Source organism: Tympanuchus pallidicinctus, unplaced genomic scaffold, assembly GCF_026119805.1.
Source record: "Tympanuchus pallidicinctus isolate F22 unplaced genomic scaffold, pur_lepc_1.0 scaffold3, whole genome shotgun sequence".
Lineage (NCBI taxonomy): Eukaryota > Metazoa > Chordata > Aves > Galliformes > Phasianidae > Tympanuchus > Tympanuchus pallidicinctus.
In genome coordinates this window covers 80,286,685-80,306,582 of record NW_026294747.1, presented here as the reverse complement: position 1 = coordinate 80,306,582, position 19,898 = coordinate 80,286,685, and the positions used below count along the sequence as shown (strand labels likewise).

The following is a 19,898-nucleotide window of genomic DNA, read 5'->3' as shown; positions in this document are numbered from 1 at the left end:
TTATTGTTCCCATCAGCAGCTCTTCTAGTTTTAAAATACCTTTTTTGTCCTTATACAGGTCTGGATGTACATTGCACAGTGGCAGACACAATCTATACATTGAAACATTTAATGATGCATGATTTTATAAAAATAATTATTATACAAGTAAGTGCCTCAAATTGGCATAAACATCATTTCTATATTTTATAGTAGTACATAGGCATATTAATACACTGAATTTTGAATGAGCTACATGAACTAAAAGGCACATACACATTTATTTTAATTAATGTTGAACTAAATTATATCTGTTAAGAAGGAAGAAATAAAATGTTGTCGACAGCATTTTCTTCTGTAGCCCTTTTTACTCCTTACATGATCTTCCCCATGCCTGTTGTATTTGCATGCTTTAAAAGCTGGAACATTACTTTCTAAATAAAAAGGCAATCTATTGTACAGAAAACCTGGCTCATATTTGAGATTTTGTTTTGCACATGTCATACAAATAGCTTTGAATGGCCTCTTGCAAGGAGTGTTTTCATTAATCTCTCTTCAGTTTTCATTCCTGTTTCAAAGGGTTGACTTCTATGATCAGCTGTAAACAACAGAGCCAACAATTTGACCAGAATTTAGCAAAATTGGAGACTGCACTAAATTCTCCAGACTTTCTTAGTAGGGGAACAGCAGAGCTGCCTCCGGAGAGAGCAATTTAACCCATTTTGATAAAAACAAATATTAATCTGTTAAAGGCTGGGGTTGCTTTGCAGTACTTAAAACCTCAGCTTAGTCCTAAGCAGTAAATTCAAACACAACTTCTGATTAGCTAGATGAAGAGTAGCTAGTAGAAGAGAATTTAATTACTTTGTTGTTGCACTGGTCTTAATCTGTTTCAGTGAAAAAATAAAGCAAAACTGTATGACTCCTGACAACAAGTGCAATTAATATTTCAAGTAAGCCTTTGATATTTTTTCTCTCTAACATGACTTCTAATTAATTTTATTTCCTTTAAAGAAATGTAAATGCTGATCTATTGACAACAACCATTTCCCTTTAGAAATTTCTGAAGTTCACAGGCAGGCTTTCTGTGTTTTAGTGCCCACCTCTGTCATGCATTACCGACACACAATGCCACTCAAGTCTTTTCAGTCTATATTACACAGGCCACCATGTTCCCATTATTTTCAAAGTACAACATCGAGTGCAAAACACAAGCACAACTTCTAAGCTGCAATAACTGAATGGAGTTAAAACCAGGAAAATAAAAAAGGTAGGAATAGTTATTTAATTTGATATTTACACTCAGTGAACCATGTCCACAAACGTAAAACAGAATCATTAGCACCATGTATTACATATTCTCTTACACAGACATTTTCTTCTTTGTTTAATACCAGAACCACTGCAATTCTCATTTGGATGATTCCAGCAATAGGTGGCATCATTAATCCATGTCCCATTCAGCTCATGCAGGGAAACTGCAACGTTTCTGATGCTGTGTGAAAATATTAACTGCTGCATAAAGTATTTAAAATAGAAGTTAACAAACGAATTATTCAGTTAAGGCATTCAGGCAGATCTATGTAAAGCAAAGAAAGTGAAGTTTCATCAACTTACACTAAAATTTAAGTAAAAGCAAATGCATTCAACAGTAGTTTCACACAAAAATATCACCAAATCATTGTCAAGGTTCAAACGCCAGTTTTTAATAATTTTCTTCCAGTCACATAATTGTGCTGGCCCTATAGTAAAATGGTAAAACGTATTTACTTGATGTGTGAGCTATCCCCACTGGAAAAATCTATGCTAATAAAGATTAGCACGTGTCAAAGACTGCAGGCTTAGGTCAAAAGTATGGAAAATTTCCAGCATCAGAAACAAAAGAATATGTTCATGGAAAAAAAATGAAAACATTTTATAGTTCTAAATAAACAGACTCACCTAGTCCTGTATAAGATGTAGATCTGAACCTAAAAACTCTTTTTTTTTCAGACTGTGCCTAAGCCTCAGGAAAGATTTCCCTTGTAAAGTTCCCCAGACTTCTGCTTACTTGATTGTTTAAATTCAAGACATGGTGGGAATGCAGATTTTCATTTGGCTCTAGTGCTAAAGGATCCCTTCTGCAGTTAAATGTAAGATGCAGGACATAACGGGAAACAGGACAATAAATACTCAAGTTGTCCCCCCTTCATAACACTGAGATTTAACCAGGGAACAAACATGGCTGTGAGATACAGAAAGCATTCCTGGATTTTGTGGTGTAATGATTTATTTACTTTCTGTGGTCATCTGGAGCAGTGATTTATGATTGCATTTTCTAGTGAAAGAATTACGATTGAAGCAATGAAGCACTGGCATTTTAAGAGCAGTGAGTCAGAAGAAAGAAATGATCAAATACCAGAATACCAAATAGATTAAAGTGTGAAATTAATCTTTCCAATTTCTGTCACAACAGAAGTTCAAACTGCATCAGGTATTCCATACCCCTGCGGCTGAAATGAAAAGTAAACAGGAAACATCTAAGAAATACATGAAAACAAAGCTCGCAAGTAAACATTTTGTTGACTTGAGCACATTTACATGCATCAGATAGGGAATGTCCATATTTGATCTATAGTCTGGAAGTCAGGTTGGTTTGATTGGTCTGTGTATTAGCTTCCCAACCACATCTAATCTTTTTTATCCTCCTCCTGAAACATGGAAAGAACAGTATGCATTTACAGAGCAGGACCACAATAGGAAGAAAAATTGCTACCATAAATGAAGGTGGTGTGTACCAGATAAATTGGTTAACATCAACCCACTTATTCCAAGCAAACACCAGTGCATGAACTGTGCACAGCAGCAGAGCTATGTATCCCATCTTGCTCTGAAAAAAGAAAGATAATAAGTCATTTATTTTTTCCAGCTTGGCAAAAGATTACTCTGTTAAGCAAATATGGAGATCAAAAAGGTCCTCAACCAACACATCTAAGTGGTAGAAAAGAGAACATTAGGTTTTTTAAAAAAAATTAAAATTTTAGGCCTATAATTCTAGCATCCAGTTGTACACCTATATGCTACCTTTAAAAAAAGCAGGGGGCACATTTTCCTGCTATTGTTGTAATACTGATAATATACAGAAGAGATAAAAGATTCCCAAAAATGGGTCGGTTCTCAGTATCTCAATTGGTGGATGTCTTTTCTGATAAATTACTATGAGTTCAAAAGCAAGTTTATGAGCAGTTCAATCAATTGTTTGCAAAGGGAATTTTTAAAGTCAGTTTAAACCAGTAACTGTAGTAAGCATAGTACTATGATAAATTTGACTTAGGATTTGAATTTCAAGAGGAAAGGAAGAGTTATGCCAGAGTCACTAGCAGTTTTGAGTTTCCTGAGTACATAATAACCTTGTTTTTATTACAAAAATGGAACTGCCATCAGTGTGAAGTCCAACACTGCCTTTCTAATTTCTGAATCAATAAGAAATAATTTTTAAATATACAAGTTATTTGTTTACAAAACTAATCCAATATATTACTATTAATCTTTTGGGTGTTATTGTTATTATTATTATTATTATGGATTTCTTCACAATGATCATTTAATACAAGAAGTAATCATGCACTGGGAGACTCTCTCCTATACAGTATACAGTCTATATAAGTCTGACAAATTTTTCTTGCAGCTAGTGCATTAAATAGAATGGACAGAATCCCAAATCATTGTCAGAAAATATACATTTCATATCTACATTTCAAATTGATATCATGTTTTCAAATGATAGGTGCTCAATAGGTCTTCAAATTTTCAGATTTTGGCGTTCAGAGATCTAACTCGGTGCTTATTTAACACACTATGATCATACTGATGCAGAACTAAGCCTGATTATTATTGTATTTTATTATTATCTTAAAATATATTATTATATTTTGTGTTATTATTATGCAATATACAGTGAACTAAGAGAGAAGCAAATACTTAGGTGAATAAAAAAGTACCCCAATCATCTGTAGAAAAACTAATTATGAGGTGGGTTTGATTTTGTGTCTGTTCCTTTACAGAATGCCTCATTCTCAGAATACTGATTTGGAGTGGGTTGTGTGACTGGTGACAGTGCAGATGGAAAACCTTTGCATTTCAGAAGGTACGAGCTTTCTGGACATTCTAGGCACCAGGTACTTCTCAGGCAGTACAGAATAGCCACAGTGGCTTCAAGTGAGCAACAAGCAATTCTTGCACAGTGAAATCCCATGCTGTATGGCAACCCTACGAACTGGATCAGTACCACCTACTTCCAGTTCACACAAAGCTTTCCTGAAACATAAAAGGCACAGAAGATGTCTTAAATGCTTAAAACACCAGCAGTCTTTGACCTAAGAATAACTGCTGTTGACATTTCACCAGGTGAGAGGAGGAAAAAAAGGTAATTTGGAGCTTTCTGTATGCCCTGACCATGACAGTATTTTCTCCTGCTGAAATAACAAATGAAATGAACATTTTCCTCTTTTTTTGTGTGTGTGTGTGTGAAGTGGTTAACAAAGGATGCTGAATAAACTTTCATATTGGTTTCTTTAATTATTCTGTATTTGATACTTTTAACTATGGATGATGTCAGCAGAAAACATGCAGTCCTAAAAATGTGGAGTTGATGACATGAAATGTATACCTGAATATAATGGAACTCTCTCCAGGTCAAAGAGTGACTGACAGATGGGATTGATGCTATTGCCAATATGGCCAGCAAAGCAAGTCCCAGAATTCCTAGGGACACATAAATCTCCATCCTCCAAACATCATGTTCAATCCAGGCACTTTCTTTTTTTTGTTTGACCTGCAAGAAGAATCACAGAATGGTTTGAGCTGGAAGAGACCTTAAAAGGCTATATAGTCCAAACCCCCGCTATGGGCAGGGATGCTTCACTAGGTCAGGTTTTACAAAGCCCCATCCAACCTGAATTTGAACACTTCCATTGATGAGGCACCCACAGCCTCTCTGAGCAGCCTGTTCCAATGTCTCACCACCCTCACCATGAAAAAATTCTTCCTTATATCCAATCTAAATCTTTCTGTTTTCAGTTTATAACCATTGCCCTTTGTTCTGTCACTACATGCCCTTGTAAAAAAATCATTCTATCTCTTTTGTAAGCTCCCTTTATATACCGAAAGGCCACAATAAAGTCTCCCTGGAGCCTTCTTGTCTCCAGGCTGAGCAACCTGAACTCTCTCAGACATTTTCTATGGCAGAGGTTCTCAAGCCCTCTAGTTATTTTCCCAGCTCTCCTCTTAACTTGCTGTAACATGTTCATGTCTTTGTTGTACTGGAGACTCCAGAATTGGATGCAGTACTCCATGTGGGGTCTCAAGACTCCTTTCAAGTGAAATAGAGTGGAAGAATCATCTCACCCTTGTCCTGTTGGCCATGCTTCTTTTTATGCAGCCCAGGATACAATTGGCTTTCTGGTGCACTTAGCAACTTTCATAAAGTACAGTTGTTTTCACAATGGTAATTAGGAAGTAAGATTTGAAACACGGTATTTTTGTTTGTTTGAATGTTTCTGAATGTAACAGTTATTTAACTGCAATGAAAAAGTCCCCACTGGTATCTGCAGAGCAAAGGTAGGCTTTGAATGAAAAGAATGTGCAGATTGCATCAGCATCTTGGCTCAGAAAAGACTTGTTCTGAGGCACGTTAGCCTGCCTTCACAGCATGAGAAATCTTACTCTTTGACGAAAAAAATTCCATCTCTAACTAAATACCATACCTGGGAGCTTATAGCAACAGGAAATATATTTACAGCACTGTTTTATGGTGTAAATTTAGCAAGCATTCTTAACGACATTATCGTGCCAGAATAGCTGCTGAGTCCTGTGTATTCAACAAGTTGGTGCATTCAGCTGCGCAGAATACAGTGGTTGATCTGAATGAAAATAATAAGTGGATGTCAAAGCTTCTCCTATTTGTAACAGTTCTTTGATGCTATTGAGATCACCATCATATAATATGCTACAAATATGATAACTTCTTCATTTGTATTTAAGAACTGGAATCTCACAGAAATCTCTGGTAAACCATTCAAGCCAGACTACCAGGAAAGCTGATCTTCAATGTTTTCATTGTTTTGTTTAAAAGAATTCTTAAGAAAACATCCTACTCTGCTTTTTATAAAATGTTATCTTAGACTTTGAGGATATTAGAACTACCTTTGCAGTTTACACCCTATACTGGACTATTCCTTATAATGGAATACTTGTGGCTCTCAGAGTGATATATACACGTAGTATATACTCTCTAGTAACAGAGAACCTTAGATAGCTTTGCAAGCCATTTATTGCCCATGACTTGGAACCATCATAGAAATTATTTTAATTGGATTGTCTTAACAAGTTATTGTGTAGCAGCCAAACTGTAGAGTCATCAGTGTTCACACGTTTAGCCTGTGGCAAATAAAAATTATTATAATTTAGCTCAGCTTTTTGCTGGATAATTTACTTTACAGAGATGATGTCTAAGAATAGCGTGTGCAGCAGTTTTTGTAGATAGTTGATTCCACTGACGCTGAGAAAACTAATCCATACTTAATTAATTCTGTGCCAAAGACTTACGTGTACCTGTGAGGCAGTTATAATTATTATACGCCAAGTCAAAAATTCCTAGATGAAGAGAGTGACTTATTGAATACACACTGGCACAGCTGTGATGACTTTTGACTCCCTATTACATGCTTCAACTAGTAGGTCCTGCTCCATTCCTCTACTGTGCTATGTGGGGAGATACTTCCAAATCAGAGGCAATTTCTGAACCCATCATACCTGCTGGAATGCCCAGTTCAGCAACTTGTATCTATATGATCTTCTCATCGGATAGCATAGGCTATAGCAGGCATGCATCACAGCGAAGAAGAAACTGAGAAGTCCAAATTGTTTTCTTGACAACATCCATCTATCCAGCCACAAGGGAAACCTTTTGTACTTAGTGCCAAAGTACAGCTGGAAACCAGCAGCTAATATTCCTGGTAAATATACCAGTGCTAAAAGGGTAATTGAAACCACTGGTAAGACTTTGTTTATGACAAGGATTGGAATTTTATAGAAAACATTTTCATTTTTTGTTATAAAAGGATATATGACGTCTCTCAGAAAAGTGTAAATAAATGTCAATAATGAGATCACAGATGCTATCTTCAGTGGCAAGTGCCACCTGGGGAACAAATCCTGCTGGTAGTGTTGCTCTGAAGAGTATTCAAACTCACTAAAATGATGTGCTTGATGTAAGTTAAAAAGTGCAGTTACTTCTGGTGGATTGGTGACTTGCATATCCACATTCTGGAATAGACAGAAAGGAAATACCAGCGAGAACAAAAGAAGATTAAAACTGTAATCACAGTATTTGCTATCATAACGTGTATGCTATGCAGTTTCATTACTGAAACTGTTCAAAACCAACACACACACTGTGAGAGACAAGGTAGCTGAAAAATATGTTTCAAATAGTACAGTCAGTAATTGAGCAATTTTAGTGTTGATTTTCTATTCTACATTCCTTATGTATGGTGATTTCAAAATAGATTTTCATTCCAGGAAGTTAACTATACCACAAGGAAGATTACGTTATATAAAACATCACTAAAGCTTCTTATAAGTGTTCAAGATTTCACATTTCAGCTACAAATTTGTTGAAGTAACTCAAATAAATATGTGCAATAACAGAATCCAGAGATGCGAAGTACAATAGTTCTTTTAGTCACTGCTGTTTTAATGACAATTAATTTAGGGAATAAAGCTGTAAGTAGAAATATTTGGGATATAGCATATCAGTTGTGCCCCTTTCAACTCCAGGCTCAATTCCCAGCTTTTCTTTCTGTCCACCCTAAATGCAATAACGTTCTCTTAGCATTTATGAAAACCTGTGAAACTGAGTCACTCCAGTTCAAAAAGCTGAATCTTTTATTGCCAAGTTGTCATTATTTGGTTCTAGTTTCACTGAAGATGCGGGTAGAATTATTACAGGCTTTAGAAGGAGCTAAGCTGGGACAAAATATTGGCGTATTACACATTGTTTTACACTGAGATAACATATTTAAAGATTGCCCAGCTCTTATGGTCTGGAGAAGAGGTGTTTGATCAAAATGGAAATCCATGCATGCATCAACAGCAGGACTTTGCAGTTGATGCAGCAGACAGCTGTCCAAGGGGGGAGGCTGGGACTACACAGCATTAATAAGCATGCAACTCCTTCTAGTATTCCAGTGAAACGTAAAGTGAAGCTGAACTAATGTGGCAACAGCTCAGCTTCAGAATGGCTAATGTTGCAGGTGTCCCAGTCTCCAGAAAACGATATGGCAATGTCAGGTTTGAGGAAGGTAGCTACCAGTAGTTTTAAAGATGTAAGTTGACATTCACGGAATCATAGAATCATTTAGATTGGAAAAGACTTTCATGGCCTTCATGATCATCAACTTCAAATCATTCTGTAAGGATACAGGGGATTTGCCTATTTCTGTGATCTTACCTGTTTTTATTCTTAAGAATCAAATATATTGAAACTGATTAACTGATTAACACAAGGGTAAGTGGATGCAAGTCTTGTGTTCATCCTCTCCAATACAGGGTGTTTTGCTTTCTATTAACTGTGAGATAACAAAAGTACATTGCTATCTTGCCATAAAATCTTAAATGGAGTCAAGGCAGCCTGTTCCTGCATGTCTGACTGATTTGCCTATAGTGCCTCAGAATAAAATTAAAGGGCATAGTCTTTATTAGGGTTTTATAATTGAAGATGCTTATCAAATGATAAAAATGTATATTTTTGATGAACACTGAAGGTATATCCTAAGTAACTTGTAGTCTGTAGACAGTGAAGAATAGCGTATTTCATGCATTACACAACGTGATATTAGTATAAATTATATAAACTGAGATTTTAACACTTTTAACTAGCACAAGACTTGTGCATATTTTAATTATGAAATGTGATTTAACTGAATCAGTTGTTCATCATTTTAATCTCTTGATGTCAGTTTGTGAGAAGACTTTAAAAGCATTGATGATCTGCCAGTGTTAAGGAAACACGGTGCTTTTGGACAAAATCAAACAAAAGACTGCAATTTTCTGCATGACATATGAACTGCTCTTTTATAGAAACATTACCAAGTCACTAAGGTTTTCTCTATTTCTTCTTGGTATGATGTTCTGAAATGCATTCTGGTCAACGGTACGACTATCACCTTCCCTCTTCTCCATTGCAGAAACTGCCTGCAAAACAAACACAGGATGAAAAACAGGTTTTGATAATCCCCTACTGGAATTTTGAGGCCTCTTTGTCCACAAAATGTTTTCTTCCCCCTTCTCCACCCGTTTGACAGAGAAGTTGTTATTTTTATTTTTCCTAAGTAAAGTGGAAAGCATACGAATCAACAGAACAAAGTAACTGAAGAAAAGTAAGCTAAATGCCTGCATCACCAGTGGAATGAAAGATTTAATTCAGGGTGAAAGTTTTTAAATAGAACAGTAAGGTTTGAAACAGCTTTTGTTTGTGACATAACAGGTAAAATGTTATAAAGATGGATTTTTGATAAGTTTACAAAAAGCTTCAACAAAACAGTGTCTAATCCGATAACAGGCTGAACTTGCTGATATAAGAAACCCACATCAATTTGTGGTTGCTAATACTTCTTAGGTTTTATGGATTTTACAGTCAGCCTGTGGCATTAAGATTGTCAGGAAACTCCAGCTGAAGCTTTGTTCATGCCGCTCCAAGGTACACTTTCAATTCTTATCACCCACTAGAAGCAGCAGAAATGATTCTTAAAGATTGTAAGAAATCAGAAGCCAGAAAACAAAGAGGAAGATAAGGGATAAAATAAAATAGGTGTTTCTCTCTAGAGATCCTAAGACAGCAGTAGAGACACTACCCTGAAGAAGTCCCGAGAAGACTGTTAAGCAACTGCGAGGAGTTACTTCCCCAAGGACTTCCAATGCACTCACCACCTTGCCACGTGCTGCCTGGAGAGATGTGCTTGCGCCACACCACTGGGAGCTCAAAATGCCAGACCAGTGTAAGTTTTCTGTGGCTGCCTTCAAGGCTGGGACTAATTAGCTCCTCTGTGTAGACATCCCAACGAACAGCTGAATTGCTATGTATGATATTAATTTTCTAAATACAGGTTATTTTATATCCATCAAACTTTTGGAGAGTTGTATCTAAATCTGACAGTTGTACTATTTTTCTGTGCATAGTTTCTTCAGTGGATGAGTCTCACAGTCTTCTACTGTCTGGTAGAAGGGATTGCTTTCTACTAGGCCACCAGACTTCCAACGCCTAAGTATTCTTTTCCTGATCTTCTGGTCATCTTCTGATGTTTTTCCCTGCTAACAAGCTCCCCCTTTGGGCATAACCTTTTAGCCAAGTGTTGCAGAGTAGGGTCAACAAGTGCTTCTCTCCAAAGGTCAAGCGATTAACCCTTTCCTATGCCAGCTAATGGGTAGTCTGTATATCCTGCACACAAGAAAACATGCTGCTACAAACACATTTCTACTTTCTTTCTCTATTACAAAAAATAAATGCAGTGATTTTATTACAGGTATCTTCACCAAGCCTCAGCTCTTCCAGTCCCACCTTTAGTTAGGAAATTCTACTTTTATCTGTTTTGATATATAGTGTATTTCTAGTTGTTACAATGGCAAAGAGTAGTTTAAAGACTTACTTGGAAAACACAGGTAACAACGTGATTTCCAGATCTGTTGTTAAAGGAACTCAGAATATTAAGGGCATTCACACTGTACCCCCTGATTTTTAACATATGAAGTGAGGAAGGGGCGGGGGGGGGGGGAAGGAAGGATGTAAACAACACTGAATCTGACATTTTGCTTTCTTGGGTAATGAGACTGAGTTTTGAAAATTGTTAAAGCAGCTTATGACTCACATCTTTGCTGCTTCTTTGGTTTTTTTTTCTGTACTGACCTCAATTAAGCTTTCAGCTGTTAATACCACCTGTCTACAGGGTGATTAGACAGTGATCCCAGCCTCTTTAGAACTGTCCTCTTTTGGCTACCACATTGTCTAGGAGGTCCAAAAGTAAATTTTTGATTGGGAAGCTCTGTGTGGGAGACTCAACTCACCTGAGTTGAGCTGCTATCACTTCTAACTTAGAAGTGACAAATCCAGAAACAGCTTCTAGCTAAAGATCTGTATTGGTGTTAATGTAGTAAATTATATCATGAAAAAAAAAAAATAAAAAAAAAAATCAAGTGCTGGTCAGTTGCTGGCTCAAAAATTTGATTTTGGGAATTTATTTTAATAGAATCTTAAATACCCTCTTAATGCTTCACATGGCAGGGAGGAAAAAAAGAAGGAAAAAGAAGATAAATTTGTGTGAGTGAATATTTATGCTCTAACAGGGAAACATATGGGTTACAGCCATGCAACTGCATGCCAGGAAGCATAGGTGCTGAACTACTATAGTGTACTTGGCTTCTGACACCAGGGTTAACATAGAACTTTTTTATTCACTCAGTAACATTGCACAGTAATAGCCTTGGGAACTCTAAATATGAACACTTACAGTTCTATTATTCAGTGAGTTATGAATCGTCAGAACGAAGTCATCTACAGCATGGCTCTGTCCAGAACACGTCTGAAGAAAGTCCTGTCGAAGACAGAAACCAATTGCAGCCGTGTGTCAGTCACAAGTGCTCCAAAAGAAAACAGGGTAACAATGCCTGTCCTCCGTGCTCACCCCTCACCCCAAAGGCAGCAGTACCAACAGCTAGGAACGAGGATGGAGGGCCTGCAGCTGAAGAGAGCTGAGCTTCCAGCGTCGTGAGCCCTGGGAAACAAGGCCGATGAGAGCACTGAACCAGCAGGGACCCAAACCGGGCAGACCTGACTGCAAAAACATCCTCCCAAACCAATGAAAGGTTTTCCTGAATAAGGGTTTTCAGCGCTGGCTCTGTGAATTAAAAAAAAAAAAAAAAAAAAAAAAAAAAAAGCCAAAAGAAACAGCCTGAGATAACAACGAAGAGATGGGAGAACGCGGGACAGGGAAAGCGTCCCACTGCGCCTTTGGCACCGCTGGGAGATGACAACGCGACAGCGATCGGACAGCCGCCTGCCTTCAACTAAGTTGATGTACGGCGCAGCACCCTACAGACAGCAAGAACTCGTCGTGCTGCCCATCTGCTCACGCAGCCCCTCCGGAAAGCCTCACACGGAAGGTTCGGAGCTCGCTCCCGTCCGTCGGAGTGCGACTGGGACGGAGGAGCCCGGATCCAGGCCCACCGCCGGGACCCGTCCGGTGCCGTCCAGTCCCGTCCCGTCCCGCGCCGGAAGCCGGCGGCAGCCCGGCCACGCGCCCGCCCGCAGTTCGGCCAGCGCCGCCGCCTCGCGCCGCTCGGGGCGCACCCACCTCAGCCCGCCGGCGGTACCGCTTCTTCGGCCCGGCGGGGGGTGGCAGCGCCGGGCTTCCCCCGGTTGCGGCCGGGAACACGGCGAGGCTCCACGAGTAGGGGGCGAGGCGCCGCCGTGCGGGAGCCGGTACGACTGCGTCGGGGAAGGCGGCCTCAGGTTAGTCACGGGGCGCCCAGCGGCCTCCGAGGAGGGGAGCAGCGGGGGGAGCCGGCTGCAGCCTCCACCCCCCCTCCCGGCCCCGCCCTCCGTGCCCATCCCGCCGCCCTCGATGCCGGCGGGGCGCGGGCCGGCCGCCCCTCGTTCCCAGTGCCTCCCAGGGCCCGCGACTCGTGGCCCGCCGGGACAAAGGGCGCATTCACCTGTGCCCTGCCCGCCCCGGAGGAGGAAGGAGAGGGAGGGAGACTGGCTCCGCTAAATGCGGCCCTTCACGCCCCTGCTCCTCTCCTTTCGCTCGGTTCTCCCTTCGTTGATTCTTCTCAACTCGTCGCTCCCGCAGCTTGGCACAAAGCTGAATGTAAGAGTAATCCTCACTTGAAAAACTACATTTATTGGTTTATTTTTTTTTTCCTCCAAGTACCATCATATCCTTTTTCTGTGCTGGTTATTCTGGAAAGGCACTTTTGTCACACAGCAGTGCGGACTGGCATTATTTCATGCAAACTTCGTATTAGAGGATATGTCAGCATTTAGTGGCTTGCTGGCATTGCAGAGCACGCGGGCAGTCCGCCTCAGGAATGTTTTCATTTCTCCACGCAGAGCTCATCGTGCCTTCCCCGGGATGGCTCTGCAGAAACCACGCCAAATTCCATCCCTTTTTTTAACCTTGGGAGTATATCAGCTTTCTTCCTTCTCGAGAAAAGTTCGATGGACACAGCCTGCAGCAGAATGCTGTGTCTGCCTTAGGAGGGATATGAGTAGAGTCATCGCTCCTCTTGTGTTAAAGCAAAACTGTAACTTTTAATTTTTCCATACTGTTGCCATCATTAGAATGTTTGTCTGTGCTTTCTGTGCTTTGCATGAAGGCTATTTCCCATATGCTTTTTTTTTTTTTTTTTTTTTTTTTTTTTTTTGCCACGGTTGCTAAGTTTTATATGCTCTCACTTTCTGAAATCGCCACTTCATTTTCTTCTCGGCTCCTTTTTTCCTACCGTCGGTTTTGGGCTGCTTCATCCCGGTGAGCAGCAGCATCAGCAGGGGGACACCTAGCGGAGGGCGCGCGCTGCAGCCCGGCTGCCGGAGCCGGAGTTTGTTGTCTGAAAAGTCGACAGCAGCGTCTTACTCAGTGATTCTTCTCGTGGGAAGTCACTGGGATGAGTTAGTGATATAGGGACTGCATTTATAGACCAAAATGTAGCTCAAGAGGTGGTTCAGCATCCGGACAGCCCATGGTAGTTTAAGCTTTTTTAATAAAATGCCCAAGAGCTCAGGTTGTGAATAATTGTTCTCAGAAGATGAGACAGAAAGCCAGGCCCAAGTGAACCATGCTACCAAGTGCCCAGGCAGCTGCTCTGCCCATATGCTCCTGGTAGCTCTGGCCATCACATTACCAGTCCCTGCATCCAGAGGACTGTACAGTACCTATCTGTGAATAAAAATGGAAACCACACTTTATGTTGGTTCTGACAAGGTAGAAGTGCTTAGGTTGATGTGAAAGTACTGCCTCCTACTTATTTCCATGGAAACTACAACAGATACAAAGAGCACAATAATGCTGTTTGATAGAGAAGACTCTCAGATACAAAACACTATTTTTCAACGTAGTCACCACCATTAGCTATGCATTTTTGCTGGTCATGAACAAGAGCCTGCATGCAACACTTATAAAAGTTTGCGTGGCCATCTGGAACATGGCTTGTCTTTCACATTGCTGAAAGTCATCACTGCTGAAATGTATCACCATCTCACTGTGCTCATATCCACTGTTCGGTCTCCAGAAACATTCAACAAGCATCCGTGAATGTCAGTGGGTGCCATTTGTTCTGCATGTAGGAATTCAGCTCCACACCTCTGCTTCATACACACTTCCATTTCAGACACCATTTTGTCAGAGTATTCCTCTGCACCCATCTGTCACATGGCAACAAAATGTAATGGAATATTGGTAGGCAGGTTCAACCTCTACTGCTATACCACCAACATCTGCCTTTGACCCTGGGGGCAAGGTAATAATATAGGAGGCATTACTTTTGGAGCAGTCCATGGAGATTAAAATGCCAGAGAGAACTTTGTTGTCTATTCCAAAGCATGACTTGCAGATATTCAAAGCACTACATGTATGTGGTTACTAGAAAGCAAACTGCCAGACAGTCCTCTCTCAGACAGTTCCAACAAGATCAGTCTGCCGCATGCTGACAACTTCGTGCAGATATTTGTGCAAGTGCTGTTCAAGAAGTGTGAGAAGGTAGGAACACCACAGGAATCAGGAATTGATTCAAAATGAGATAATTTTTCCTGGCACGTGCAGAATGGGGGAAATTTTACTGACAGAAAATTAAATTTGTGCAAGTTTAGCTAGCTCCAGTCACTTAGAAGCATGTCAGTATTCTGTAACTATTGCATGAGCTGGGTGAGAATCATGTTTCTGTAGCTACTGAAGCGTGATGGGGTATTTTCTGGAGCTGATAAACACTCTGGTGGCTCTCTGTGCAGTCTGTGTTTCAGCACTTCTTCATTACAAACAGATTCTGTGGGTGATATTGACATGAGGGAATGGTAGATTGCATTTTCTGGAGGAAAAACAAAAGATTACATCATTGACAAGATGACCTGACAGTGGTGAGTCAGGAGAATGTTTTCACCACAGTTTATACAGGAAGAAGTCTGTGGGCAGGGCAAGTCTTTCACAAATGCAACTGCTCTTTGGACTATGAGCTCCGAGGACAACTTGCCAAATGGTGGGAAATGTGGTGCAGCCTTCCAGTAACACACAGGCCTGCATATAATCATCCCAACACTTCCTCTTGCTCTGAACTTGTTTAGTAAGCTAACTCTTACTGTTAGCAAGATGACTCCAGCTTGCCCTGGTGTGCTCAGAAATGATGCTGTACAAGGGGAAATGGTATGGAAGGCTGGAAACTGTTCCCTGTATTTAAACAAGTGCAAATGGGCCTGGTTCAGCTGTTGAAATGATGGCTGGGCTTCCAGGACAGCTCGAGAAGATTCAGCAGAGGTTTTCCAAAGTGGCTAGGGGCTTGCAGCAAATAGTCTCTGAGTGTAGATGAACATACTTAGTTTGGTGAAGAGCAAAGTATGGTGCGATGTAGCAGAAGCTCTCAGGAGGAGTATAAAGGTGACCAAAAGAAGGCTGGCAGCAGGGCGTGAGAGATGATTGTGCCCCTCTACTTTGCTCTTGTGAGGCTCCATCTGGAGCCAGGTCCATCTGTGTCCAGGTCTGGGGCCCCCAGTACAGGAAGGATGTGGAGTCATTGGAGCAGGTCCAGAAGAGGGCCAGAAAGATGGTTGGAGATCTGGAACACCTCTGTTATGAAGAAAAGCTGAGGGAGCTGGGCTTATTCAGTTTGAGAGGGATCCAGGGACATCTCCACCTCCACTCTCTCACCCAAAGCAGCATTAACTAGAACTGGGTTTTGCAAGGACTGAGACTGCACAGCCTCGCTGGGCAAATGATTCCAGAATTTAGTCTTAGTAAACAAGCACCAGCTTCCCAAGCCTTTCCATGCATATCGTATGCTTTTGTCCCACATGGCCCCATGCTGAAATCACTTCAATTCACTCATGCCCCACTTCTAGTGGGAAGCTCAGAACAGGACACAACTGTGCTGATGGGTATGAAAGGTGCTGAGGGAAGGGGAAATATTGCTTCTCTTGTCCAGCTGGCACTGTTCCTCCTAGTACAATCCAGAACTTGATCTTACTTTGAGGGGGATTGTGGATTGGAGACCTCCAGAAGTCCTTACAACCACAATTCCCAAGTTTTCCCAAGAGTATATACTCTCCCAAGAGTATATCCAGTACTTCATGAGTAGATGCAGTCAGGAGAATAGACTTGGTCTATCCCATTTTGCTGCTTACCCTGGAAAAAACTTGGATATTAAAGCTGAAATATTGTGAAAGACATAGGAAGAAACACCCAGTATTTTTGAGGGTTTGTTTTCTGGTTGGATACCAATGAAAAACACAACAGTGGAAGGCAATGTTCCACCAATGAGATTTTATGAAAACAATAATTCCTCAGAGAATGATTGAAAATGACTGAGATGAAGCAGAAAAATTACTGTGTGGTTTGTATTTGGCAACTGATTTGTTTTGGTAACGTGGAGAAAACTCTGTTTATAGAATTGGGTTTTTAAACTGTTTTTTCTTTTTCTTTTTGACTCTTTTTTTTTAAGTTTTTTTTTTCCCCCAAAACAATTCCTGGACTCTCAAGACAAAGACTAGAACTGAAGTAGGATTATTGTGCTATTGTCTGGACAACCTGAACACATAACTGGTACTACTGCATATGGTTCTCTTCTCATCTTCAGGCAACCAAGAAAGGCAAATGCCTCTTGCCTTGCTGAGAACTGAAATGAGGTCAAAACTAAGTGAGTGAAGAGTCCTCAAAAAGTATTGCTACTGCCATATAGTTGTAGTTTGCTTTCACCTAGCACAGAGTCAGGAAAGTTACAGATATAGCAGGGAAAACACCAAAAATCCAAGTAGACGGCAAAGAAACCAAGATCCAGAGTTGCAGGCAGATCACAGAATCATCACAAAATCATAGAATGGCCTGGGTTGGAAGGGACCTCAAGAATCATCAAGTTTCATCCCCCTGCCACAGGAAGGTTGCCAGCTGCTGGATGAAGTACCAGACCAGATTGCCCAGAGCTTCATCCAACACCTTCAGGGATGGAGCATCCACAGACTTTCTGGGCAACCTGCCCACTCTCTCAGTACAAAAACTTCCCTTTGACATCTAATCTAAATCTATCCTTGCAGTGTCTGTGTTCCCATATCCCCTCCTTTAGTTTAAAACCATTTCCCCGTGTCCTATCACTATCTACTGTTGTACAAAGTTGATTTCCCTCATGTTTATCAAGTGCATTTAAAATTGGAAGGCTGCGATGAGGTCTCCCTGCAGACTACTCTTTTCCAGGCTGAAGAAGCCTACTTTCTTCAGCCTATCCTCAAAGTAGGGGTGCTCCAGCTCTTTGATAATCTTCACGGCCTTTCCTACTGGTTGTGGCAGGAAACTTTTCTTGGCTGCTGCCTAACTCTTCTTTGCAAGTTATCACCTTCAGATTCTCACCTGTTGCTGCCAAAAACTATAGTTTAGTACTGGACATGAACTAGGCTGCCAGGGTGAGCATATCTTAGCACTGTCTGTCACAGATGTTGCCAATTGAAGAGGTGGACAGCATGGAGCAGTTAAACTGCGAGTCCAGACGTAAAGCTGCACTTGTGGTATGGTCCAAAGGAGAAACTAAGAGCAGTTTTTTGGGTCAGAGATTTGTCTGGAGAAAAGTTTGTGTTGGAGAGCAAATTATTCCTACTGCTTGATTTTTGTTTTATCCAGGGCAATTCACTTGTAACATAAACACAACAAAGAAATACACATTACTTTTTTTTTCTTCTTCTTCTTCTTTTTTTTCTTTTTTTTTTTTTTTCTCCTAATGGAATCAATTTCTAAGGCTCTGATCACTGGGTAAGTGCTCAGATCAAAAGGGCCAGCATTGCTGATATCAGTGTATTGCTTGAGCATTGGTTATTCCTATATTTTTTACATTTGTGTTTTCTCATTCTCAAATTTCATAGGTCTGCTTTAGCTGTCGAGTACATTTTGACAAGTTCAAGTCTGTGAGCTGCTACAATACAGAAGAGAATGAATGAGGTGAAAAGTTAGGAGTCCCTGAGAAGATTCATTGGATTGCAAGTAAGTGAATGACAGATGAGAAGGCAGTGATAGTTATGTTATCTGGATCTGTTTTTTGAGAAAAAACAAACTACTCTGCTTTCAATTGTCATTTCAATTGTATTATATAAAATAGTAAATCCTGCAGACTAAGGAGTTGTGGGTTTACTTAAGTGTTGAATCCTAAATAGGATAGAGCTGATTTGGGAATGGAAGTGCAAATGCCCTCTGTTCCTACTCTGAGTGGAAATTGCAGGTGTAGTTGGCAATTCTGCGTCTACACCAGTATGCTTTCTCCTTCTTGGATAATGTCATCTGAGAACAAAGACATCAGACAACATATTTGATTTATTGTCATATAATAAGTTCCCTTTATCCAAGGGAATATTATAGTAAAGATCAGATAAGCAGGCAACTGCGCTGTCACCTAGCCAAGTAAAGGATGGCTGTTCTTAGTGAGTAACATTGTTAAAGTCAAACAAATGTCTTGGTCTGGATTTATCACTAAAATTCTGATTCAAAGAAGTGATTCTCAAACTACTTGAAATACTTGAATTCCCTAAGAGTGTTTAAATCATCAGTGTCAAGTTGCAGGGAGCTGAAGAAAAGAAATACATTGGAAAAACTCTAAAGCTCAAGATTGTTTGAGAGGGCTGTTCAATCCAGACCAACACATAGAAGAAAGGGAATTATGTACTATTGGTCATGAATTAAGAGAACTCAGTAGAACCACAAGCACTGAATAATTTTTAACAGTTATGCTTTTAGACACTGTTGAAAGTACAAATAAAGGCCACGTGACTTTTTTTCAGTTAAAGTTCAATTCAGTGAGTTGAAAAACAACTCAAAGTAGAGAACAATAGCAGTATTTTAGTTTCTTACTCTTTGTAAAAGAAATTCCATTCTGGTTTGCAAGTATACACATTACAAATGAGTATAGAAAGCACTTCCACTCCTACTTTACCAAAGTAACACTACTTCTAGAATTTTTCTGATAATACATATCATTTATTGGAAACAAAATTTTTTGGTATTTAAAACCGTAATTTGATTGAATCAAGGATAGTGCTATCCTTTGTGTTTAATCATATACTCTTAAAGTAATGCTTGTCTTTTTCACTGCTCTTTTACTTACAAAACATTTAACATTGTACTGCTATCCCTTGAAGCATTTGTATAGGAACTGTTGATCACAGCCTGAACCTCTGATTGATCACCTGAGGCGAGCACTGAGTCAGCCACAGGAGCACAGGTGAAGGCAATTCTCCTGTGCTGCTGGAAGGGGTGGAGCCTGGCTGCACCTCTCCCAGACCCATTTAAGAGCTGACTGCCACTAAGGAAGGATCTCTTTCTGGAGATTGTTCCTTGTGGAGTTTGCAGTAAGCCTGTGACAATGGTGAGCGTTCCTATTTGTTTTGATCATCTTTCCATTGTGATAATCTTACTAAGCCTAACATTTGTACACCTCTTGATTGTATGAGCAGTTATGGTACTGCTCTGATTGTGGTGTTGTATGATCTTATGTCTCTGGAGTATAGAACTGACTTCCTTAAAATACTTGTAACATCAAAACTACTGATAATAGAAGTAATGATAATTGATTATCAAAAAAGCTTCAGTGCTGTAAGGCTGTAAAACTTAAAGGATACTGTGGGCCTCAGAGAGGAAGGATTATTGAGC

General features: G+C 40.2%; 1 protein-coding gene across 2 annotated transcripts; it reads right to left on the bottom strand.

Moving 5' to 3' along the window:
- Positions 1 to 161: 161 nt before the first annotated feature.
- Positions 162 to 12,567, bottom strand: STEAP1 (STEAP family member 1). 2 transcript variants are annotated; one of them, XM_052692531.1, is made up of 6 exons: positions 12,366 to 12,567; positions 11,523 to 11,606; positions 9,109 to 9,213; positions 6,772 to 7,284; positions 4,628 to 4,792; positions 162 to 2,848 (listed from the first exon to the last, which is right to left on the bottom strand). In XM_052692531.1, exons 3-6 carry the CDS (start codon positions 9,199 to 9,201, stop codon positions 2,591 to 2,593), a joined length of 1,029 nt encoding a protein of 342 aa, XP_052548491.1. In that variant the 5' UTR covers positions 9,202 to 9,213; positions 11,523 to 11,606; positions 12,366 to 12,567; the 3' UTR covers positions 162 to 2,590. The 2 variants fall into 2 exon arrangements, with proteins under 2 accessions (XP_052548491.1, XP_052548492.1); XM_052692532.1 differs by lacking the exon at positions 12,366 to 12,567 and adding an exon at positions 11,697 to 11,863.
- Between the last annotated feature and the right edge of the window lie 7,331 nt (positions 12,568 to 19,898).